The 26,929-nt window shown below is 36.1% G+C and overlaps 1 protein-coding gene across 1 annotated transcript in view; it reads right to left on the bottom strand.

Annotated features, from left to right (window-relative positions):
- LOC126966737 (progestin and adipoQ receptor family member 4) overlaps positions 1 to 26,929 on the bottom strand; it is an 89,242-nt gene that overhangs the window by 57,441 nt on the left and 4,872 nt on the right. The window contains exon 2 of the mRNA XM_050811005.1: positions 16,070 to 16,291. Within this exon, the coding sequence (XP_050666962.1) occupies positions 16,070 to 16,291 (222 nt within the window). The remainder of the gene's footprint in view (positions 1 to 16,069; positions 16,292 to 26,929) is intronic.

The raw sequence follows: 26,929 nt of genomic DNA on the forward strand, positions 1-26,929 counted from the left end.
CCCCACTGACATTTTGTTCAGTGGCCCACACGTGTATTTTATTTAGGAAATAGGCTGGATTATTGCTTGCTGACAAAACGTTAAAACTAACGCTGTTGATTTAACGATACCATCATTAATGTAGATTATTATATAGATATCGTTAGTATCATATGAGTCATTAGCCATGTCATAAATCGGTCAACTACAATGTCTTGTTTATTGTTATAGTACATTAAGCAGGATATTTGACAGGAGCAGTAACAATCATTTTATGCGGACTTGTCCATGCTTACATAACCTATCATTTTATTAGACACTAGCTGACCCGGCAAACGTTGTTTTGCCATATAAAGTATAATTCACGCGATAGTTTTATAAGTAATAAAATATTGCCTATATTATAGCCTGTACATCATTTTGTTCTATTGTCAATAGTTTTTGCAGCGCACGCAAAAATAGTTTTTCGATTTTACACCTTGTATTACAAAATAGCAATTTTATTACGGATCCCTAATTTTGAAAAAAAAAACATAGCCTATAGCCTTCCTCGATAAATGGACTACCCAACACTGAAAGAATTATTCAAATCGGACCAGTAGTACCAGAGATTAGCGCGTTCAAAAAAACAAACAAACAAACAAACACTGCAGCTTTATAATATTAGTATAGATTAGCTATCATTAGTTTTAGCAAAGCGTAGGGATGAATACTTACGTATATTTTAGTATTTGATTCGTACTTAGATATGACATAAAAACTGTATTAATCTCAATAAAAATACAAATTCACTTACTGAGATACTACTTATATACGAAAAACGGAATAAACTATAACGGAAGCTACATAAACTGCTTATATAAAACAATTTATTTTAACGTACTTGAATACCTCTTCGTTGTTGAAAAACCAAAACGCTACATGTGCGAGTATACAGTATTACTAATATAATTATTATTATAAGCAACAAATTTGAAGCCTACTCATTACCACATTTTTGAGGGTAAGCCCCTTCGTAACGTAACGCATCACGGCGCCAGTCTGTTTGGCTTCCCTTTCTCTCACGCATACGGCAGCCGTAGACAGGCTCCTCTCTCACTCTAACCAACTGTTACTTTTATAGTATTAAATAATGATACTAATAATGTACATACACAAAATAATAATGTACATATTCAAGAAATGTAACTAAGAATAAAATATTTTTTATAATCAATAAAAGATTTCCATACCTTTTATCAAGTTAAACAATATCAGTATTAAATAGTTCAACTTATATTAATTTAAGTAATCACTTCTGTCGGGCGGCCTGAAACGCACACTTTTATTTTGTTAATCACTATCTATCTCTCTCTCTCGGAAATAAACGTGAGAGATATGATGTAACAAACAGAAAAAAATATAGTCAAATTATGAATCTCCTCCTTTTTGAAGTCGGTTTATAAGATATCGTTGTCAGGCCCTTATAAAACAGGCCATGCGCTCAGTTTGGGGCTATGGAATAATTTTTATCAAAGTAAAATTATTTTAAGATTCATTTATTGATCAGCGCGGCGACTCAACGGTGATGAAAATGGAAGTTGACGTAGAGAGCTTCGTAAATAAATAATGTGAGTGTAACGTATTGCTGATGTGTAGATAATACAGGCCGGCGGTCATGTGCATTATCTACATAATGCGTGTATTTGTAGCGCAATTACGTAATTATTTTAATATTAGTTATATCACACTTTTCAGAATAGACGTCTGTGACCTTATTTCAGATGGGACACTCGGGCCATATTAAAGCACTTTGACATTTTTGATCATAATATAATCATAGTTATTTATTAATATATATTATGTACTAGGTACCTAGTATATTAGAATGGGTAAAAGAAGACATTCCCAAAGGAGTCTCGGGCACGATTTTGATAGATAATAAATTGCATCTATCCATTTTTGAAAAATTAATATTCCTAGCCAGGAATCAAACCGTTTATAATGAAAAAAAAGTGATGATCCTTATTATACATCATATTATGATACTAATAATAGCTAATGAGGATCGAATTCTAGATAGAGTCCCTGTCGAACTAGCCAGGAGGGGCTTAGAACTGACAGGTCAACCAAAATGGCTAGTTGGTTGGTCAGCAAACATTTCTAAGTCAGTCGGCGATTATTGTGATACTGGATTGTTCTGAATTATTTTGGGTAGCCAATTATATCAGCAAGTAGCTTAGTCCATTGAGACCCAAGTTTAATCAAATTTTAGTAAGGAACTTACGTCGATACTCTGCCTCCTTCTCAAGTCCAAGTTACGTCAGTCGGTGTATGTAAAAACATAAGCCTCAATAGGTTTACTGGAAGTCCAAGTGCTGGCATCTATTTCGGACATCTAATGCGGAAATGCTGCCAATATTCATGGTACGCTTCCTCGTTATGATAGTTTTAATTTAATATAACCATAGTATTGTAAATATAGTTATAACATTTGTATTGTTTGAACAAATTTTTTCTTAATATATTTATTTGTAGTATGTTATGACATGTTGGCATGCTGTTTGCTACAAACAGAACAATGCAGGTTCTGACCGGAGTTCAATATGTTCGTAGTTTGTTGTAGCTTTGCCAAGTTTTTTCGGTACAACTCCAAGGTATTTTGTGATTATCTATTTTTAAGGTGTACTCGGTGGTGTACGATTTCTGGAAAATTGAATAAAGTATCCTTTTGCAAATAAATGATATTTAAACAGATTCAAAAAACATTGTGCTTGATACTATTAAGTTTAACACTCTGAAAACGAACGCAAAGATTTTGCTTAAAATGTATATAAATTCAAATAAAACTCATACAAAATGTCATTTAAACAAGTTGATGGCATGCTACCCCGCATTCCCCTAGGTGACACTGAGTTCTGACGTAGTGGTTCTTACAAATATTTAATTTCACTCACCTTTTGTAATAGTTTGTGGAGCGCTATAATAGAAGTGTCACTTGAATGATTTGGGTTCGTTGGTTGAGTTAGGTTGGTATTTGTGGATTTTATGAATACATTTGAAGAAGCCTTCTACAGGCTTCCAACGACTGGTCGGTGGTGATTCATTTCAGCCTTGCCTTACGTTGGGTAGCTTTTACTCTTATTCCATAAAGTGATTAGGAGTAGAGGAGTATTTGTAAGGATTTATGTTAGGTTCCAATTTATTATCAATCAAAAGCGTAGCCAGATTTATTCATGTGTTTAAAGGACGAGTTACGAGTGTGTTTGTTCTTTTGTGGCTTTTATTTAGAATCCAGTTTTTCCAATCTATATAATATTACTAGCTGACCCAGCAAACGTCGTATTGCCATATAAAGTAATTAAAAAAAAATGTTGTATAACAAATGGATGCAACCGATTCTCAGAACTGACAAATATATAGCACTACAATAATTATTGAATTCGATTGCCATCTTGCAACCCTATAGCGGATTTGTGGATGGAACAGAACAATATAAAAATCGCGATACAAAAATAGTTGTAGATCGTAGAAGAGCGAAAGTTTGAAGTTGTATGTATTTTCCAATGTTGAATCATAATTAAACAAAAATAAAAAAAAATACAAAAATATAATATATTTATTGTTAGGTCACCCTTATCATCTAGGGGTATGAAAAATAAATGTTAGCCGATTCTCAGACCTACCCGATATGCACACAAAATTTCATACAAATCTGAACAGATTTATACAAATAAAAACGGCTGAACAGCCGTTTCGGAGGAGTTTGGTAACAAACTCCGTGACACGAGAATTGTATATATGTACATCTTAATATATATAAATTACGTGACACGTTGTTTGTCCGCGATGGACTCCTAAACTAATGAACGGATTTTAATGGGGATAACTTCATGGAGTGCAGTTTAGACCAACTTGAGAGATAGGATACTTTTTATTTCAATTTGGGACCCATAATTATTTTCATTTCCAATTTTTGTTTTGTATGGACATATTTTCTATGAGAGAATTTATTGACGCACGGTTTGACAGTTCTGCTGTGAAACAATTTCATTATAACAACGCATACGTTACGAAATAATTCTTGATGTTTTGAAATATTATTCTCAAATTCCCATAAAACAGTATTTTTTTATTATCTACAGAACAACGTCTGTCGGGTCAGCTAGTATAAGATATAAAATGCTTATCTGTCACAATAATACAAATACCCACTAACCTAGAATATATCAGCGTATAGACGACCTGACAGTCCGGTAATGCGTCAACTATTTTGATTTGTTAATGTGTGCGTTAGCTAGTGGTTTAATATTTAAAATACTAGCTGGTTTACATCATATTGGCTGTTATGGTTAAGGTTTAGGTCAAATTTAATGTTAACAGTAATGCTGACCTTAACATAAACTGCGGAATGTGATGCACCAACGTATTCCACGGCATAGTTAAAGTAATAATATCAATATCGAATATTTCATTGAAACATTCGACAGCACGCTATTTAGCCATTAAATATTAACAAAAGCTTTAACAAGTGAAGTTTGGACGTTTGCAACTTACAGTTAAAGTTATGACGTCATCTAAAAATTGTCAAATGGTGCAACACATTTTTTTCGTAACCGTTACTTTAATATGTTTGTTGTTGCTAGTTAGTTGATGCAACGCAGTCTAAGGATATAATGCCAAGCGTGGCTGACTGTTAATGACTTCTCTATTAAAATCGGTTACAGTCATAATAGCTTCACTTTCCTTTTATATCTTGCTGTATCTCCGTTAGATATATTCTTTAGTCTTTGTATATCTATAGGCAGGGATGTCTAGGTAAATAGCCATTTAAAAATACCAATATGTCATCCCACAGTTGAAATGAAGAATAGATCACATAGATAGAACGGTTATAGCCAAAAATAACCACCAAAACCAGGAAATGGCTTCAAACATTAAGAAAATTTATTGAAGTAGGCGTTACCTTGCGGAAATCCATAATTATACAAATGATTTGAGTTTTCTTTAGTATAAATTCCAGTCTCGTGCCAGATTTTGGCGAGACAACACGTCCTGAGGATGCCTCGTGTTGAGGCGAAACACGTGTCGAATTGTTTAAAGACTATTGAATATTGGCAGAATTAACACTAAAGAAAACTCAAATCATTTGTTCAAATATTAATATCGGGTCGCCAGCTTAGGGATTGAATTTATAAATTAGGCATTACTCTTAAACTCAATCTGATATTATGGTATTCCATATTTTTATTATACTACATATATGTGATGTGCGTGATCACATCTGTGTGAGATGGAGAAGTTTTGATCGGACGAATTAAAAGCTCCTACGGTCCTTAGGGTGCCAGGATATCTTGTGAAACACAAACCACTTAAAATATAGCTATTTTCCACTCTAGTGTTCATGTGAGACAGCAGTTCTTAATAGAACTTTGACGAACACTTTGATGAGCAAATCAGTTCTATAATTGGTTTTAATTTTTTGTTACGTTACTTCAATTGCCCTGTACTTTTCCCGGGGCGTAAAAAGAATAGGGGAGTCCCACGCCCATGGGTGTCGTAAGAGGCGACTAAGGGCTTTTTAGAAGTGGGAGAGTCACGCTGCCGTCTTTTGACGTCAGCACAATCGGGCCAGACTCGTCCGGGTTAATTACCACACTCGCACAGAATACCGGCGTGAAGTAGCGGCCTAGTGCCGCTATGTTTCGCATAGGTTAGTGTCGAGGACCGGTGGCCATTCCCCCCCCCTCATGCCGGGGTATGTGTGTATGTTAGGGAGGATATCTGCTGTCGCCGTCTCGGCAATTTTGAGGGTAGGGACCTGTCCACTCTCTGACTCCGCGTAGATTTAGAGGACCGCGTCCGCATCTATGCGTGTGTCTACAGGTCCCATAGTGGTAACGCAGAAACCGATCATCTCATGGGCTGCGTTCAAGCGGCAATTGACGACGTACTTGCACAGATCCCCTCCGCTGAAATCGTAGTCTTGGGTGATTTCAACGGGCACAATGCCGAATGGCTTGGATCACGTACCAAAGACTACGCAGGGCGATCTGTAAATAATTTTGCATTGGCGTATGGTCTGTCCCAATTGGTTGAGTCGCCAACGCGGCTCCCGGATGTGGATAGCCACATATCGTCCTTATTGGATCTTCTGCTGACTACACATCCCCATGGTTACCAGGTCTTTGTCGACGCCCCTCTCGGAACGTCGACCATTGCCTGGTCAGGAGTGTAGTGCCTATCCGACGCCAACGTCGCAGACCACCCCGCCGCGTTTGGCACTACAAGTCAGCAGATTGGGATAGGATGCGTTCATTTTTTGCATCCTACCCTTGGGGCAGGGTTTGTTTCCCTTCGGATGATCCTAGTGCCTGCGCCGTTGCAGTAGCCGATGTGATACTACAGGGTATGGATATTTTTATACCAAACTCTGTAGTACCCATCGGTGGCAGATCACAGCCCTGGTTCGATGCGTCAGTTAAAGCAGCATCTGACTGCAAAAAACAGGCGTATCGAACTTGGGTTGCGGCGCTGGGCACAAAGGATCCAAACTGCATAGTTCTTAAGAGGAAATACAACCGTGCCTCCAGATTTTTTAAGCGGCAAATCGCTTGTGCAAAGTCAAAACACGTCGTCAAAATCGGCGAGCAGCTTTCCAGTTACCCGACCGGAACACGCAAGTTCTGGTTGTTGTCGAAAGCTGCTCTTGGAAACTTCAGCCAGCCGTCCATGCCGCCGTTGCACATGAGGAATGACACCCTGGCCCATACGGCAAAAGAGAAAGCCGATCTCTTGTGCACTCCTTTTGCCTCCAACTCGACTCTTGACGACAACGGAAAAACACCGCCAACCATCCCGCGGCGTTAGAGCTCTATGCCTGAAGTACAGTTCAGACAGAAAACTGTTAGGCGAGCTCTGTTTTCGTTGGACGTCAGGAAGTCGAGCGGGCCGGATGGCATTTCTCCAATCGTGTTTAGAACGTGTGCCCCTGAGTTGACGCCGGTGCTAACGCGTTTATTCCGGCACTCTTATTCTAAAGGCGTAGTCCCTGACTCATGGAATTCTGCCCTTCTCCATCCGATCCAAAAAAAGGAGACAGTTTGGATCCGGTAAACTACAGGCCTATTGCTATTACCTCCCTGCTCTCCAAAATCATGGATAGCATAATTAGCCGTCAGCTCTTGGTATACCTAGAGGGTCACCAGTTGATCAACGACCGACAATACGGGTTTCGCCATGGTCGATCGGCAGGTGATCTTCTGGTATACCTGACACATAGATGGGCTGCGGCTATTGAAAGCAAGGGGGAAGACCTGGCAGTTAGCCTGGATATAGCGAAGGCCTATGATCGTGTATGGCACAAGGCGCTCCTCTCCAAACTTCCATCATTTGGGCTTCCCGAGAGCTTGTGCAAGTGGACCTCCAGCTTCCTCACTGGGCGTAGCATACAGGTCATTGTCGACGGATATTGCTCGAACCCGAAGCCCGTGAATGCTGGAGTGCCCCAAGGCTGTGTGCTGTCTCCCACGCTGTTTCTTCTGCATATCAATGATATGTTGGACACCTCCAACATTCATTGCTATGCAGACGACAGCACTGGTGATGCCATATACACGGGCCATGCAGGTCTCTCTCAGGAAATCGTCGACCAGTGCCGGGAGAAACTTGTGTCTTCTATCGAGTCCTCTCTTGAGAAGGTCGCGGAATGGGGAAAATTGAACCTTGTCCAATTTAACCCCCAAAAGACTCAAGTTTGCGCGTTTACCACTAAAAAAACCCCATTTGTCGTATCACCACTTCCCTCAAAGCCTCGCCTAGTATCGGAATACTGGGTCTCGAAATCTCAAGCGATAACCAATTTCGTGGTCATCTGGAAGGCAAAGCCAAATTGGCTTCAAAGAAACTGGGCGTCATTAATAGAGCACGGCAATACTTCAAGCCGGCCCACATACTAGCGCTCTACAAAGCGCAGGTCCGGCCACACATGGAGTATTGCTGTCATCTCTGGTCTGGCGCACCCCAGTATCAGCTCGATCCATTTGACCGCGTGCAACGCAGAGCAGCTCGAATTGTCGGGGACCCAGTGCTCTGTGAACGGCTGGATCACTTGGCGTTGCGTAGAAACGTCGCTTCATTGTGTGTCTTCTACCGCATTTATCACGGGGAGTGTTCCGAAGAGCTGTTTAACCTGATTCCTGCCACCGAATTCCACCTTCGCACGACACGACACAAGTTAGGATATGATCCTCACCATCTGGATGTGTGGCGGTCCTCCACAGTGCGGTTTTCAAGGAGCTTTCTTCCACGTACTACAAAGCTGTGGAATGAGCTTCCTTGTGCGGTGATTCAGGGACGATACGACATGGGTACCTTCAAATAAAGCGCGTACACCTTCCTTAAAGGCCGGCAACGCTCCTGTGATTCCTCTGGTGTTGCAAGGGATTGTGGGCGGCGGTGATCACTTAACAACAGGTGACCCGTGCGCTCGTTTGTCCTCCTATTCCATAAAAAAAAATACTTATAAGTATTCCACCATCTTATCTGAATCCTACTTACTTGCGGCCGCGCGCCAAACCTGATACAGCGCGATACAACGTTAGTAGCGAATAAGTTTCATTTCAAGTAGAACATCTTATAACAACAACTAAATTTTATTTAAAATAAATATTTTTAATGATTTTTCATATGGATCAAAAACATTAAATTTAGAAAACAGATTAGTAGGTATATAAACGAGATATATACGAGAAGTATAAACGAGAAATATTAACGAGATTTAAAAATTAGTTTGCAAAAGAAGTTTAAGATCTGTCATTGTACGCACGCATTTTTTTTTATTTTTTCCAAATCAGTCCATAAACGACGGAATTCTTAGGTGTTCAAATTCAAATAATTTTATTCAAAATAGGATGTGACATCACTTATTGAAAGTCAAAAAAACTACCATCCATTCCAAAATGAATGCCTCAGGCCTGAGAAGAATGGGCGCAACAAACTCAGCGAACTTTTTTTTTTACTCAAAAATATGTTTTACTATTAAAGTAACATTTACAAAGTCTCATTGTACAATTAAACTTATTAATTAATAGCCTAAGGGCGGTCGCTCCATTCCCAATCTGTGGTATCATTAAGAAAGTCATTTATGTTATAGTAATCTTTACCACACAATCGTTTTTTAATAATTCTTTTGAATAACGTAATACGTGAACATTTTCTGGGATCCTGTTGTAAAAGCATATACATTGCCCCACAAAAGACTTGCTAACTCGACTTAGCCGAGTAGTAGGCATTATAAGCTTAGGTCTGTTCCTGGTGTTAACTTTATGGCTATGACAGTTTCTCGCAAATTCACTTATGTGCCTATGAACATACATTGCATTATCAAGAATATATTGAGAAGCAACAGTCAAGATGTTAATTTATTTGAATTTTGCTCTCAATGATTCCTTAGGGCCTAGGTTATAAATAGTGCGAATAGCCCTCTTCTGCAGCACAAATATTGTATTAATATCGGCAGCGCTGCCCCACAGCAATATACATAATACTATGGAAGTAACTAAAGTATATAAGTCACGCCGTATCTATGTCAGTTAATTGTCTAATCTTTTTAACCGCGTATGCTGCAGAACTAAGTCTGTTCGCCAATCCTTCAATACGGGGGCCCCATTGTAATTTAGAATCCAGAATAATGCCAAGAAATTTAGCAGATTCCACCGATTTTATCACCTCTCCGTTTAACAAAACACTTGCATCAACATTTTTGACATTTGGTACGGTAAATTTTATATATTTCATTTTCTTGCTATTTAATAATAGGTTATTAGCGCTAAACCATAACACGATTTCTTTTCACTTTGAAAATCAGTGAAGTGTCGTCTGCAAACAATACTACCTTATGTTTTTTCTCTATAAGATTAGGAAGATCATTTATATAGATAAGGAAGAGGAACGGTCCGAGAATAGACCCTTGTGGTACCCGCATACGGAGAGGAGTCCCAGGAGATCTCCTGCCATTCACGTCGACCTTCTGAATTCTATTGTTTAGATATGAAATCAGAAAATCGAGCGCAGTTCCTTTTATTCTGTGTTGAATGTTGAACACAATCAAAAGCCTTAGATAAATCACAGAAGATGCCATGCCTAATCAAATCCATTGTTGAACGTCCCCTAGTAAAGCCAAATTGTTTCAAATGAAGTAACTTATGAGAGTTAAAGTAAGTAAGCATTTGGATTAAAATTATTTTTTCAAAAATTTTACTTAGGGTCGGCAAAACCGACACCGGACGAAAGTTATTCGGGTCAGAAGAGCATCCCGACTTAAAAATTGGTGTAATTTTACTATGTTTCAGAAGGTCAGGAAACATGCCACGATTAATACAATTATTAAAGACTATTGCATGATATGGTGCTATGACATCAATTATTGAACTTATTATTTTAACAGAAATGCCTGATATACATAGACTTTGCAATAGAACAAACACTTTTAAATAATTTAGAGTATTTTTTTAACATACTCGAGAAAAGATGCATCATGATTATACAATGATCTCTCATTATATTGTTCATATAGCCTTTGTCTGCTCCTATGAATGCCAGCTGTTGCCCAATCATTAAATGACAGGAGATCACCTGATTTGACTGTCTTAGAAGTAAATATAGAAGCAAACTCTGTTTTAATTATTTTAAATAACATAATATCATACATTTCATTGGGATTAATATTATATTTGAATAAATCCAAATTTGAGAGTTTAACTGACACATTGCCTCTATATTTCTCCATTCGCCTATTATTCACAGGAACAAACGTAAACTTTTTAATTTTAGTACATTTATTGACCTCAATATTAAAAGAGGCTAACTGACCAAAGTGGTCTGAACTCAGTTTGTTAATTATTGCCTGAGAAATGGGCTTATAATTGGTAAATATGTTATCAATACAGCTTTTGGAGGTGCCAGTTACTCTAGTAGGCTCTAAGAAAATATTGGTTAAATCATATGATTTGAATAAAGATCTGAATCTAATACTGGTCGTGGATTTTTCTAATAATTAATATTAAAATCACCACATATCATGATATACTTCTTAGACTCAGATAATTTTAATTAAACCTCCTCCAATACACTTTCAAATAATAATTCATATACTGCATCTGGGGGTCAGTATATACTAACAAGAATGGCGCGCTCGAGCTCTGCACAGGCTATTTCACTTGTACGTTCAACAGAGAGGCCCACAATATCTTCTCGTTCTTTGAATTTAAATAATTTACTTACAAGAATAAGAGAGCCGCCACGTGTAGCTTTTTCTCTGCTAAACGCACTTGCCACCTGATGACCACTGTAGTTAAAGATGAGCTCATGTTTTCTGAGCCAGTGATCTTTATGATTCATAAATAACTCAAGTTCAAGTTCTTTACCTAATAATCCTTGCATGTTTTGGTGCACCAGGTTTTCAATTTTACAATATCGAATATAAATAATACTCTAGTCTGGACAAACTGCTCTTTTTCTTGAGGTCGGTTAAAATTTCATATAGTCACAGCGTGTAGGTACCTCGAGTTCAGAATATATTGATTTCGTGTGTCTATTGATATTTCATGGACCTGTTTCATTGTGGGACAATTAAATGCATGCCATTGAACAATAATAGAATCAATTTCATTTAGTAATTACCATCAGTCACGAAACCGATCGCTTAGGGAGGGGTGTAGGTACACATAACGAGCGGCGGAAATAAAAAAAAGAAAGAAAGGGATAGAGTCAGTGGCCTATAGACTTCTATTTGATAGCACAATAATGCGTGACCAATTGTTCTAACGTGTGCGTTGACATACTTTATTATATAGTGGCTTAAAATTCTGAGGAACTAATATCAAGCTGACTGTTTACGACTTGTCAATCAAAATCGGTTACGGTAAGTATAGATTCGCTTTCTTTTTCTATCTTGCTGTATCTGAGTCAGAGATGTTCTTGTCTCTCACATGTCTATACGCTAGTGTATATGCCTCTCGCTAGCTAACTTTCGTCGTTGTTCTTTGTATGTTGATATATATGATAGATTTTTTTTCACGTGCCGTTTCTTTTTAACAGATTACGCAGTTATTCGAATCGGTTATAGTGTTAACAATGTAATGTGTTTATATGATCCTACCTACTTGAATAAAAATATGACTTTAAAATAAAAGAGATAGACAAAACATGTCCCAGAGTCTACAAAAGTAAATGTATTACAAATAACACTTAAAAAACTTTTAAACACTTAAGAATTTTAAAAATTTATTAATTCACTATAGCAATTGTAGAAAATTCTTAATAAAAAGTATTTTTCTGATTTCCAGATTTAGTACCAACATAATATAATATAACAAAACAATGGAAACCATCTAAACTAATACGAAGCCTTAAATGTAAAACGTTCATAACTAACCGAAACATTATATTTACTATATCATTTATCTACAAATCTTATCAACAAATCGAATTTTAATAAAATAAAATAATTTAACATAGTTACGAATTATTTCATTTTTATGTTGGCTGCACTCAACCTCGAGCCGCCCATCTCCTGTCAAGTGTCAAATGACATTTGAAAATGACGATCACACGACTAATTAAATTTTACATTCGTTACAACAAATTCGCGCCGCGCTATTTTCTTTTGTGTTATAACATTATTATTACAAAATGCCGGGACAGATGTATATAATATTACACAAAATTTGTATATATCCATTAAAAAAGAGAAAAACACTGCTGTATAAGGTTTGCATTCGACCGGTAATTAACTAAGTAGCCCGTCTTTGCACATGCGAATCCCAAAGTATTGGAGAAAATCCAAACTGTAGATTGCCCTTTCTGTCGTAAGGCATTAAATGTCCAATGGTGCATCAGAAATGCAGACTTACACCGGGACTAAGAGCTTCCCACCATTCCAACAACAAATCAAAAGCTTGTCTGACACTTTTTTAAAGTCTTCATAAAATCATCCCATTCCATTATCCGATCCGCCGAATACCGCCCCACTCCCATCCCGTTACTAAGTCCAGAGGCCCGCGCCGATCCCCCTAACAAACTTTTGCCTAACCTCGACTGCTTCTGGGCATCTGGGCATAACCAGACACAACTAGACACACCCCCTGTTTGTGATCATTCTTCCGATGTCACTAGTCCTAACCAGGTAACACCCTCAGTGTATTATCCTAGCGGATACTCCCAAGGGAGTGCCGCTTGCGCCTATCAGGTCACCCCAGATGAAGGCTTAGTGGGCGCCTGCTCTAAGACAACCTCAGGTGGTGTTTAGTGGGTAGGTACGTAGGCTCTTGTGAGCCCCACATAACTACTGCAGCCGGCTGCGTGGGTATGTATGAGCATTCATAACCTCCCTCCTTTCATTTTCCCAGAGGATAGCCCTTTCTCCTTTGTCCGGGCGCAAAAAAAATTGACTTAGAAAATTGGCTCAACTGAGAAGGCAATAAAGATTAGTGAAAAATCTAATTGAAAGTCGCACAAAATTTTACCTTCGATATATTAGTGTAAAAATATATTAACTTATTATGAAACTAATAATTATTATGCATAATATACAGTACCTACATAACACAGTAGTTAATAATAAAGCTCGGACTACACAAGACGCAGCATGGAAGACATGTATCACAGTAACTAAGTTTAATTAAGTGAACATACTTCTGTTTATTTACGGCCAGTACAGGACAGCATTATTTTAATTGCCTGTATTATTTCATAAGGAAAGAACACTTCGCTTGCTAACTTTAATTGCATTTTTAAAGTGAATCAAAATCAAATAATATTTTTTATTCTAGTTGGCTTTTAAAACACTTTTGAATCGTTAGTTATTTTTACACTACCACCGATTCGTAAGTTATGTTGAGAAGAATTGACGAAAAACTCTTCTACAATAATTCTATTAATAGTACTATTATACAATAATTCATAACAATAATGTTTATATCAATTAAATTCTAAATAAAATGCAACATAATTATTAAAATATTTTTTTTTGTTTAATTTAAAATTTATTTAATTGTTTAAATATAATGTTTAAACAATTAAATTTTCAATAAAATGCTACCTAATTTTAATAATATTAAACATTAAATAAATAAAAACAATACGGAAAAGCAGCTATTAATAAAATCAATATTCATCTGACCAAACAATTTTATCACTTGTGTAGTACTACTACCTACGCATTAACAGTGTTGGTAGCTTTTTTGAGTATTTGACCCTCACACTTTCGGCCAAATAAGACTTTCCAGTCTTTCCTCAGTCGAATGAATGGCTCAACATATGTCGTATTTAAATTATGGATATCAGACGATTTACTGTGCAAGCATTCTATTAACGATTATAAAGATAAACATAAATATATGAGACAGACAGTTTGTTATTTTACGGGTTACAAATCTAAACAGTTTGAACAAGACATACCAAAATTTCGGTTGATGCGTCACTCGGACTATTGGCTCAGTTGGTAGGAGCGCTCGGACGGAAAACAAGAGGCGCGGGTTCGAGTCCCGCATTTTCCATGAATTTTGGTACAGATAAAATTTGTATATATGGTAACTTTAAGTTATAGGCACATGAACAAGAGTTCCCAATGACCATCTAGACTGACATCCTCTCCACGAGTCACACAGACACCTACGACAGGTCTTACTCACCCTGAAAGAATGGTACCTATTTGTGCAGCTTACAGAGAGGGTGGAGATATCCATACTGGTCTCTCTGGCGTCGGCTCACACACACACATACATTACATTATACATCACCGAAGTCGCCGGCGAGTGTGTTATTTCTTTTGTCAAAAGTCCATCGGATTATCAGACCATATTAAATAGTAAGCAATCTCCTCTCCTAGCTCCAAGCACACAGCCGGTCCGAGGTTCGTGTCTCCCTAAGAGACGCCCCGTGACTGTTGATGCGTAGGTAGTATATTTTACGGCCTCCGCGGCCCACGTCCTATGTCACTGGAAAAGCTATCGAGCAACCAGCATGGGGTAGGTTTTTAGTCGGTAGGGGGTGTCGGTAGTGAGGGTCCAATTTTTGTTCGACTATTAATTATTATTTGTATGCCATTATTCTTAAAAACTAAGCATATTAATAAATATTATTAATTATTTACTGTATTATTATTTAAATTATTTTTCAATTTAGTTTATCAATTGAATTATTTAGACGTTAGCTTGTTTGTGATTTTTTTGTATTAAAGTTTTGATTAAAAATACCCGTTTGGTCTTATTTCCTAGAGTATATAGAAGTAAACAAATTCTAATGAATTAATTGAATAAATACTACTTACTTAGTTGATTTAAAAAATACTTATGAGCCACCATGTTCAAACTAGAGGGATGATGAAATTGCGAACACAATTAGTAAAGGCAGATAATTTAAAATGGAGGTAGGGCTTAGGCAGAGCCATTATTGCAACAATATGACCAAAGAAAGAACATATTGGTCTACAAAGTCATGGCATTCAGCAATGATATTTAAAAGTACTATAATATCATTGGCTATCAGTTGGATTATGAACTTGAAACATATTTGCTTGCTTGTTCCCTAGTAATTTATAAAAATAGAATAATTCAAGTCAACGGAATCACATACAGATATGTATTGATGAAGTTTTCTAACTAAAATTCGAAACAGAAATCATCTATTTGTTGGTTTCACAACTTTTAAACAACGCGGCGGCATGCGAGTCCCATTGTGGTTTATTCCAACAAAGTTGTGACAAATAATGTTGTCAAGTATGAAGCATTAAACCAGTGATTAGTTTTTTTGCTTTATACGTAAGTATCCATCTCTACTCTGTGGTTTTTACTTTATTAATTAATATATTATGTAGTCACACATCTAGTATGATTATAGGATTATAAGGTAGAAAAAATACTTTATTGGTTTCTACAAATTTTTGTTTAAATTTAGTGTCAATAACCGCCCCGCTTTTCCTTAGAGTCAATGTTTAAAGCAATCTAATTCAATCTTCTTTTAATGTAAAAACAAAATAAAGTGCAAGTATCTTGTGATTTCATCCGAAACTAATCCAAATCCCAATAATTTAATAGCAATGACTACTCACCTATACTCTGACTGACCCAGATCCCCAACATATCCAGCTGCAATAGCCTGTGGTAAAGGCCGGCCCCTCGGGTGTGGTTCATGAACAGGTGGTACAGGAAGGAGCCGCACCAGGGCGCCAACGCTCCCAGGAGGTGGCACAGTGACAGGAACCACGACCAGCCCCCAACGCTCCACGGCAGGAGACCTGGCAGAACGGCTATCATGAAGACCAGCGAGACACCTGCAATTAATCCCAATGTTAGATATTAAAGTAAAGAGTAAAACGCTTAGAATTCACGACATGTAAGTTCCATAACTATACCTACATATTACTACATTTTATAAACGTTACTATCCCATTTGATAAGTAGGTTTTTTTCTCCATATTTTTCTCATACAAGGCGCCCGGCCTTATATGAAAAGCGATTCTTAAGGAGTAAACTCCAATAAAAACAAAGTCCTCCGCCGCGTCTGTGTTTGTCTGTTCGCGATAAACTCAAAAACTACTGTACCGATTTCATTCATGCTCTTTTCACCAATGGATAGCGTGGTTCTCGATAAAGGTTTTAGAATTTAATTTGTTAAGATTAAATATACATTACATATTTTAATGTATACATTAACGCTATTTGTTGGAGGTGTCGGATAAAAATTAGCCGTCTAAGAGCTTTCAATGAAAATGCTGTCTGAACCCTTTCAGATATAATAAAATAATGTACGGTGGAATTATGTATCTTAAATAGGTCTTCAGAAAAGTCCGCGATGGTATATTATGTCTATCTCTTAAGGATAACATAGTAGTAGGTATATCCATTTAACTAAAAACTAATTGGCAATTAATTAATTAATAAAGCGGTCTAATGTAAAAGCTGTTTACACAAATATACGATTTTTATTATCGACAGCGTCTGTTGGGTCAGCTAGTACATATACAATCTAATATATAAAATTCTCGTGTCATGGTGTTAAACATTGAACTCCTCCGAAACGGCTTGACCGATTCTCATGAAATTTTGAGTCTATTTTTCATCCCCCTAAATGTTAAGGGTGGTCCACACGATTTTTTTTTTTAATTTTTTTGACATTTTTTTTTAAATTTGTTTGATTATGAGTCAGCATTAAAAAATACATACAACTTCAAATTTTCACCCATCTACGATCAACAGTTACTTTTGTATCGCGATTTTAATATCGGCAATACAACGTTTGCTGGGTCAGCTAATATATATTATAAAATATTTTATTTCGGAAACTACACATATACCTACATAATAATATTTTATGCTGACACCTACTGAAATAGTAAAATAACATAAAATAAATATCCAATCGAACGTGATAGCTGAGTCTCCTCGAATCCCCGCAAAATTCTCAGTGCACCCAGAGAAGGTATAATTTTAAAAATTATCTTCGGCAACAATTCCCTTAAGTCCTTCCCTAGTATCGGAATCTTGAGCGATTGCTAATTCCGCGGTCCGTGCAATAGAACGCGGCAATACATCAAGCCAGCCCACATTCTAGAGCTCTACAAAGCGCATTGCTGTCTATTGACCGCGTGCAACGCAGAGCTACCGGGATTCAAACCTGGGAGCTCTAGCTCCGTAGGTAGGGTCACTAACCACTGGGCTATATGTATATAGAAAGGATGCAACTTAACTTTATTATACTTTATACGTATATCTATATATATCATCTATTTATCTATCTAGTTATGCTCTGGAACGATATAGTGCAAGAACGCTATGACTGCCTGTCAGCCTTGTATACATTCAATATATCATCCGCACCATACTGATAATGTTATTCTTATAGCAAACCATAATGTTATTATCAAGTTGAATGCCGTTTAACTTGCAACGTGCATGCCACTTAAATGGAATTATACTTGTCGTTCTACTTTTACTTACTGTACACGATTAAGTATCGGTTGTTATTTATTTATAGAGAATGGTTTGACATGACTAGACACAACACTACTCATATTTTAAACAAACGATTCTGCCTAAAACATGTAAATGTTATAGTTGTTATTTTTACGTCCAAATAAAATTGTAATGAAATAAAAACTGTACGTTGAATACATTTTAAATTATAATTGCGGTGCGTTCTACAAACAATATCGATTCCAAAAAAATTATTAATTGAATTTTTATCTGTTTGTCTTTTTGTCCATATGTATATGTTTATTTATACACCACGAGTTTTTAACTAAGTATCACAAAAGATCAAGCTGTGTAGAAAGAACAGTTAGGATTAGTTTGAGTAATGTGAACAAGGGTGAATTTCATATAGCATGTAAATAATGTAGCCTTCATAATAATATAATAATATCGACTGATACTTGGGGACATCAAGTGATCGCAAACTGTCCAACAGAACTCACAAACGTTGCGTTTTTTTACAGCTGGCCTTTGATAGGAGTGTTTAATATCAAAATTTTAGACACTTTTCATTTGATTTTGAAAGTCATTGATATCATTTTACTGAATAAGTAACCTACTTTCGTGATACGTATTTAATGTTTTTTGATACTTTAATAGTGACGTATTATTGGCCAGGTCACAATTAACGATTACATATGTCAAATTTATTCTGTTATAATATATAGGATGAACGTGATAATAATTTGTTGTTGTGTTAAAAAATATTGATTGACATAATAATGTTAAATAAATAATTTAACCACAAATTATACAATTAAGCCTTACCAATGACTAAGAAGGACGGCGGCACTGAAAATTTTGGGAATCAAGGTTTCTTAGATTCCCTCTGATTCCAACTGCGTAAAGCTTCTGTAGTAGTAAACTGTGGTGGACTCTATCAAAAGCCTTTTCAAAATCTGTGTATATTACATCTATTTGTGATCTATCATTCATGTCGCACTTAACGGTATGAGTGAACTCAAGCAAGTTAGTTAGGACACTACGAGATTTAATAAAACCGTGTTGGTTGATAGGGATGCATTGTAGGCAATTTCTATAAATATGATCATAAACAATTTTAACTATAGTAACCAATATTTGTTTTTGATTCCTTTTTATCTATTGGTACTATTCGGGCTTCCTTCCAACATTTAGGGAAGGTCCCTTCATTAATGGAGCGATTAAAGAGTGTTAGTAGCGGAGGTCCGATTCACATTTCTTTATGAGAATAGCTGGTATACCGTCAGTGCCGGCGCCCTTCCGCATATCCAATTTACGAACCTCCTAAGTACTCTTTCATCGATCTCAATTGTGTGGAGATTTTCGGAAATATTTGATTCCTCGTTCAGGGTCTGATCATTTAGGTCACTAGGCTGGAATACACTTTGAAAGTATTCATTAAATGCATTGCAGATATCATGTCCATTATTAAGTAAACTACTTAAAAGTTCTTCAAAATAAAATAATATAAAGTTATTTATTTTCCACCTCGAAATACATTTGTAAGTTTTGTCGCTACAGAGTGAAGCCGCTAAGCCTTCATTAAAATTTTTCACGAACGTTTAGTATTTCAAAGTTATGCTGAGAACACTCGTAATAATTTCACAACCCATATTTTATAATATTTAGTATGTTTGCGGAACGTGTGCTATATTTGGCATTAATTAAACGCTGCTTTGACTTGTGTTGGTTGTAATAATTATAAGTAAACGTATTACTGAATATATTTCATAAACAGTCTCTTATTTTAAATTAATGTCAGTAGAATTAATATCACTTAAAAATAACAAACTGCTTAGGTTTGAAAGAGCGACATCCAAAGTCAATTTCCTAATATGCAATAATTGGGGTTGAGCAGATCAGGTGAAGTAGATACTCACCCCCTTATTCATAATGGTCCCTAACTTTAAACAGCCGCTTAGGAATGTTTTTTCTAATTCTGACTTAGGTCAACAGAAGAAGACAAAATGAGAATTAGCAATGCTTTAAGTTAGCAGACTATTATGAATAAGGGGGTTAAAGTTAGTAAAGTAGATAGATGGAGCCACAACCCGTGAGTTGAACAAGACATATCATGCGGCACGTGGACGCGGACGATGCAGGGTTCGACCCCGCATCGTCCATGCACTTTGGTACAAATTAAATAAGTGTACCTATATATTATATAGTATAGTAGTCAATGATGGTAGTGCTTTATAATTAATGTAAGTTTATTAACTTACACCTAATATATACATCGCACTACTATACTAACCATATATTTCATTATAATATTAAGTTTTACTGTTACATAATCTTATATATTGAGATTTTTGTACGTGACTTAATAATTAATACTTAACACTCTTTAGATAAAAAATAATAAAACAAAACTTAAATAATCTATTTAAATGAATTAATTATAATGTATAAGTAAATTATGATATAATTAAGTTTTTATTTCGAAACTGTTAAAGGACAATGCCCATTATTGTATGGAACCCCGTACCAAGTTGCGTTATATTACCACTACTACTACTACACATATTATATATACCTACAGAAGATCTTTTTATAAAAAATAAACGGGTTTCGGAGCAATTTTATAAAATCGAACTTAACCTCAAAACTAGGCAAGTAGGTTAGTAAGTGGACAGCAATTTGAACAAAACAATGTTTTCTTCACAAAATTCTATCCTTCATCTATGTTTCTATATAAATCGTGATTGTACTGAATCGAGCTCATTCTGTTTCAATCTATTATTTCGTTACCCGGCTCCCTCGCTATACACGTCACTAATTCCGAGCTCCCAATTTGCTGCAAATTGTGACCGACATCGAACAAACTTTAAATCTTTATTGGGTGCACGTGGGTGTGTGGGGTCAACAGTAAGCCGTTATATTGATTTTAATTGCATAACTTAATATAAGGATTAGATACCTAGTAAAATAAGATCGTATTGGATATTTTATTTTCAAACGAGGTTATGGGTCTCCTGATGTTAAGTGATCACCGCAGCCCACATTCTCTTACAACACCAGAGGACTAACAGGAGAGTTGACGGCCTCTCGGAAGGAAGTCAGCTCTGCTTTTATTAGTAATAACAAAGTTCGAAGTGACATCCGTGTTGTGAGATACAATGACCTTTCTACTAATCTCTTACCATAGAGTAGGGATCGATACTTACGTGATCTTACTAAGTGATATCAAACAAGATTTTTTTTGATATTAAACATATCAAAAAAATATCTTATTTGATTTTTAAAAAGTTATTGATGTTATTTTACTTATAAGGTTACATATTTTCGATATCTGTTCAAAGTTTTTTTTATATCTGTAATAGTTAATAAATAACCAATTATTACATCCTGTATATTTGCTCCTAAAAATAGTGCTACCAGAATAATAATTATTAAGCTAGGTTGAAATATTTAAATTTAAATTGTATCACTTAAGAATATTCAGGTAGTCTGTAATTAACTGAACAACAGGTGACCGCGAATTCAGTTCAGGAATGTGGAGCAGGGTACCAGGGTGTTTGGCACGCCGCCAGCCTTACGTAACAATCGTAGAGCAAAGGTTGAAGTCACGTAAACTGTGCCCCTCATGTCTTCCTAGTAACTGTAACCTATATAATGCCATTTATGCTTATCGATTTTAGAGAAACACTGAATTTGGACCTAATGTTTGTAAACTTTAGCTTCAGTTTCAAAATTCTTCGAAGAAAATGTGGGTTATGGTTGGTAATTTGATGACCAGGGGTTTATCAGCCAAAATTGACTCGTGTTATCTGTTAAATATCTGGACGACCGAGCCTTGATCGGGTTTTTAAGAATGTGCAAAAGTTGAACAAAAAAAACTAATAGGACATCTGGATATGAACCTGGGTCTTCTGCTTTCCGCATCACCCAATGTCCCATCTGAGCTATTATAGTCTTGAATATAGTGGCGAAATTTTTTTTGTATTCTAATGTTATTGTAGCTGTTTCTCATTAAAACACGTATAAAACTACATTTTTCATTTTTTAAAATTGAAACCTAGCTAGATCAATTTGTCATCCCCGAAACTACTTGTTTGCTAAATTTCATTAAAATCGTTGGAGCCGTTTACGAGATTCAGAACATATTATATATACAAGAATTGCTCGTTTAAAGATAAAGATATATTATATTTGTAAGTTTTTAACCATTAAAAGGATAATACGAGTACCTAATACTAACCTGTATGTTTGTTACTTAATATATCAGCGCCATTTATTCGACCGTGTAGAATAATGTAGAAAATGATTGATTTGATGTCATTTTGTCCATTAACAAATCTAACATTTGTTTACAGAAAGCTTCTTTTGGTGAAGTGGAACATATGAAGAAGACCACAAATGGAATTTGTAATTAAAGGGAATGAAAATATGATACAATGCAATGGTAAGTTGGTTATCAGAACTTCTTGCAAGAACCTTGTATAGGTAGTCGCCGTGTTTTCCCACATCAGAATTGTCATGAGACGGTAGGTAGGTACTCTTTCTACATAATTATTATTCTATTGATTGTAATGGAATAGTACTGTCCCGGATAACAATTATTACTAGTTGTTCACGCTATTTGTAATAATTATACTCGTATATGTTATTATGACGTGATTATCATTTACAAGTTGATGAAAGTGTTCACCTGAAACCAAATACGTAATCATTTTACCTTTATATTTAAAACAAAATATAATTTTATTACAACTACATTCTAGCGCTTTACAAAGCGCAGGTCTGGCCACACATGGAGTATTGTTGTCATATCTGGTCTGGCGCACCCCAGTATCAGGTCGATCCATTTGACCGCGTAAAAACGCAGAGCAGCTCGAATTGTCGGGGACCAAGTGCTCTGCGAACGGCTGGATCACTTGGCGTTGCGTAGAGACGTCGCTTCATTGTGTGTTTTCAACCGCATTTATCACGGGGAGTGTTCCAAAGAGCTGTTTAACCTGATTCCTGCCGCCGAATTCTACCTTCGCACGACACGCCACAAGTTAGGATATCATCCCCACCATCTGGGTGTGTGGCGGTCCTCCACAGTGCGGTTTTCAAGCAGCATTCTTCCGCGTACTACAACGCTGTGGAATGAGCTTCCTTGTGCAGTGTTTCCGGGACAATACGACATGGGTACCTTCAAAAAAAGCGCGTACACCTTCCTTAAAGGCCGGCAACGCTCTTGTGATTCCTCTGGTGTTGCAAGAGAATGTGGGCGGCAGTGATCACTTAACACCAGGTGACTTGTACGCTCGTTTGTCTTCCTATTCCATAAAAAACTACATTACTGGGCTAAGGAGAAGCTTAAAGAAAGAAAATATTTGTATCGGTGAATTACAACAAAATTGTTCACTGTTGAAGAGTAAAATTATAACTTCAATTACAACCAGTATTCGTTTTCCGCAAGTGAGTTTATATCGCACTAGGTAACAACCTTCATGCAACATACAACCGTAATTACGACTGTTTGATTTGTTATTCCAATAAAATTGCCTTGCGTGCTTATATAGAACAAATACTATGAGCTCAATTTTAAGGTTTCGTGTAAAGGGAATATTTTACTAAGCCTTCGATTGCTGCCTGTATGTGGCTAATAAGGCATGCTCTAACTTAAAAGCAATGCCTTAACTAACTTTTGTTGTTACATACGTACGTTTTTCTTTTACAGGTCTAAAGGAAATTAGGAATTATTGCGTTCTTTTGTCTGTTTTCAATCTAGTTTCTAGATCAACCCAATCAAAATATTTCGGCCTTATTATTTAAAAACGAATGTCCTAATACCAAACAAATAGTAGATTTATATATATATATATATATAAGTTAAGTTAATTTTGTAATATATATATATATATATATATATTACAAAATTAACTTAACAGTAGGCTGTATAGGTCTGGAGCCCTAGCCTAATATCAATGTAGTAAGATTTAAAAAAAAAGCGGCGTTATACAGGTCTTGTTTTTTCGTGCGTTTACTAATTTATTCAAATTTGCTGAAATTGTTAAAAATGTCCATGTTATACTATTGTTTTATTTCCTCGCAATCGAAATGAAAAGTAGAGTTTATAACTCATCCACAAAACGAACCATTTTATCCTCGACATTACTATCAGCCCGCGCCTTCGGCTCGGGCTGTTAAAAGTCTCGGATAAAAATGGTTCATTTTGTGCACTCGTTGTAAAATCTACTATTCTTCGTCGTCTTTTGCTCGACCTACTTTTGAATCGTAATAATTAAACATACAGACACGTGCAATTTTCAAAAATATTATTATTGCTAATTTGATTTAAACTGAAAAGAACTCTTAACTTAAGCCTTACTGTGTGCTCTGAAGCTCACAATGTTTATCTGTTGCATCGCCATAAAAACATTACTAAGGCTGAAAATTTCACTGATTCCGGCAATCGGATCAGAAGGATCACTTGTAAAGTTCGAAGTAATAACTCCGTATTATATCTAAGAACTTTTGAAGTGATAACTTCTTATGAGAGGGTAAACCGCTTCGTAACTTTAAGCATTATGGCGCCAGTCTGTCTGGCTTCCCTTTCTCTCATGTATACGGCAGCGTTAGGCAAGCTCTTCCTCTCTCACTCTATCCAATTGTTACTTTTATAGCATTAAATATTGATGTACATACACACAATTTTAATGCACATATCAAAAATTGTAGCTAAGAATAAAATATATTTTTCTCTTCTCATGCTCTGAAATTGCTTGCACAAGTGCACAAAAGGATCTACTCATAAATGTACAGTAAAAAGTTCAGAGATAGAATTTGTTATTTTTTAATATTTACTTTAATTTATTTGCCACATGTGTTTTTTAAGACATAAAATATATTAAAATTTAAATTAAAATACGTTAGCTTATTTAATTAATTAAAAATATATATATATTACCAAATTAATTCAATAATAGGCTGTATAGGTCTGGAGCCCAAGCCTAATAATATCAATGTCGTAAGATAAAAAAAGAGCGGCGGGAAACAGGTCTTGTTTTTTCGTGCGTTTATTAATTTCTTCAAATTTGCTAAAATTGTTAAAAATGTCTATGTATACTAGCTAAAAGTCTCGGATAAAAATGGTTCGTTTTGTGCACTCGTTGTAAAATCTACTATTATAATCAATAAGAGATTTTATTAATAAATAACCTTACCTATACATAAAATTTAAGTACCTAATAAACCTAAGCTTTTCTCAACTTAAACATTTTCAATATTAAATATTTCAACATACATAAATTAGTTAAAGCTATCACTTATGTCGGGCGTCCCGAGATGCACACGTTTTTTTAATTTATTTCAAATCTCTAAATACATAGATAACCTTTTTTATTCTTGTATTTACACAGCACAGAGCTCTTGTTCTATCCGCCCCTAAGATATTTTTACTTCATTTTACATTTCAAGTCCCATAATAAGCCGGCCCTAACTTCCCCTTGCCTACTTCGCTAAAAGATATTTTACATTTTTGACATTATTGGACACGCTAGCGTTATACGAGTCTCTACTCATTTATTATTCGCACCATGTTCCCAACTTAGAAAGGCTTTACGGATGTATACAAAGTTAATCCTGAGCTTATCCCGAGGGAATGATTTCTATAATCGCTTTATACTCATTTAGTAGAGAAGTCAAAATGTTAATATTGCAAATAAATTACTTGAAATATACCACTTTTCTTAAGAGAACAGTAACAATGCCATATCAGTTATTAGAATATTTATATATTACATCGCTTTTCAAAACAAAAGTTAATTTATTTTAAATTTAATTTATGGTGTTGCTGATGCAGACAGAAAAACTAGTGATAAGTAGAGAGTATGGGCGGCAGTTATCACTTTATTATCAGGTTACCCAACTGTATGGTTTATGCCAGTGGGAGGCTCCTTTGCACAGGACGCCGTTATGGGTACCATAACGGCGCCTATTCTGCCGTGAAGCAGTAATGTGTAAACATTACTGTGTTTCGGTCTGAAGGGCGCCGTAGCTAGTGAAATTACTGGGCAAATGAGACTTAACATCTTGTCTCAAGATGACGAGCGCAGTTGTAGTGCCGCTCAGAATTTTTGGGGGTTTCAAGAATCCTGAGCGGCACTGCATTGTAATGGGCAGGGCGTATCAATTACCATCAGCTGAACGTCCTGCTCGTCTTGTCCCTTATTTTCATAAAAAAAATGCTCTTATTAAATTAAAGTCAGGATAAGAATTACATGTACATACATAATAATAAATAGTAATCACACCACACATAGAACCCACCTAACTAGGATATGATACTCGTATATAAGTACTTATATACAGACAGTACTCATAATAAAATACAAGTTTAATATTTATAGTGATCAACGTTTAAAACCTTAACAAAAATAGCATTTAAAAAAAAGAAGTGTTTGTAGTAACGCCGCAAAGACCAGCTATCGCATAATTCCCCTCGCTCTACTATCTCTTTCTCTCATATTGGTTGTGGCTGTGCTGGGATACATCACTATTACAGTACTAAATAATTAAGTCTAGTGCCAGAGTTTGGCGTGTCAACATGTCCTGAGGATTCCTCGTGTATTTTTTTTTATAGAATAGGAGGACAAACGAGCGTACGGATCACCTGGTGTTAAGTGATCACCGCCGCCCACATTCTCTTGCAACACCAGAGGAATCACAAGAGCTTTGCCGGCCTTTAAGGAAGGTGTACGCGCTTTTTTTGAAGGTACCCATGTCGTATCGTCCCGGAAACACCGCACAAGGAAGCTCATTTCACAGCGTTGTAGTACGAGGAAGAAAGCTCCTTGAAAACCGCACTGTGGAGGACCGCCACACATCCAGATGGTGGGGATGATATCCTAACTTGTAGCGTGTCGTGCGAAGGTGGAATGGTGTACAGGCGAAACACGTGTCCAATTGCTTATAGACAAATATTGGTGGAATTAACACCTACGAAAACTTAAAACATTTGGATA

This window comes from Leptidea sinapis, chromosome 11 (assembly GCF_905404315.1).
Source record: "Leptidea sinapis chromosome 11, ilLepSina1.1, whole genome shotgun sequence".
NCBI lineage: Eukaryota > Metazoa > Arthropoda > Insecta > Lepidoptera > Pieridae > Leptidea > Leptidea sinapis.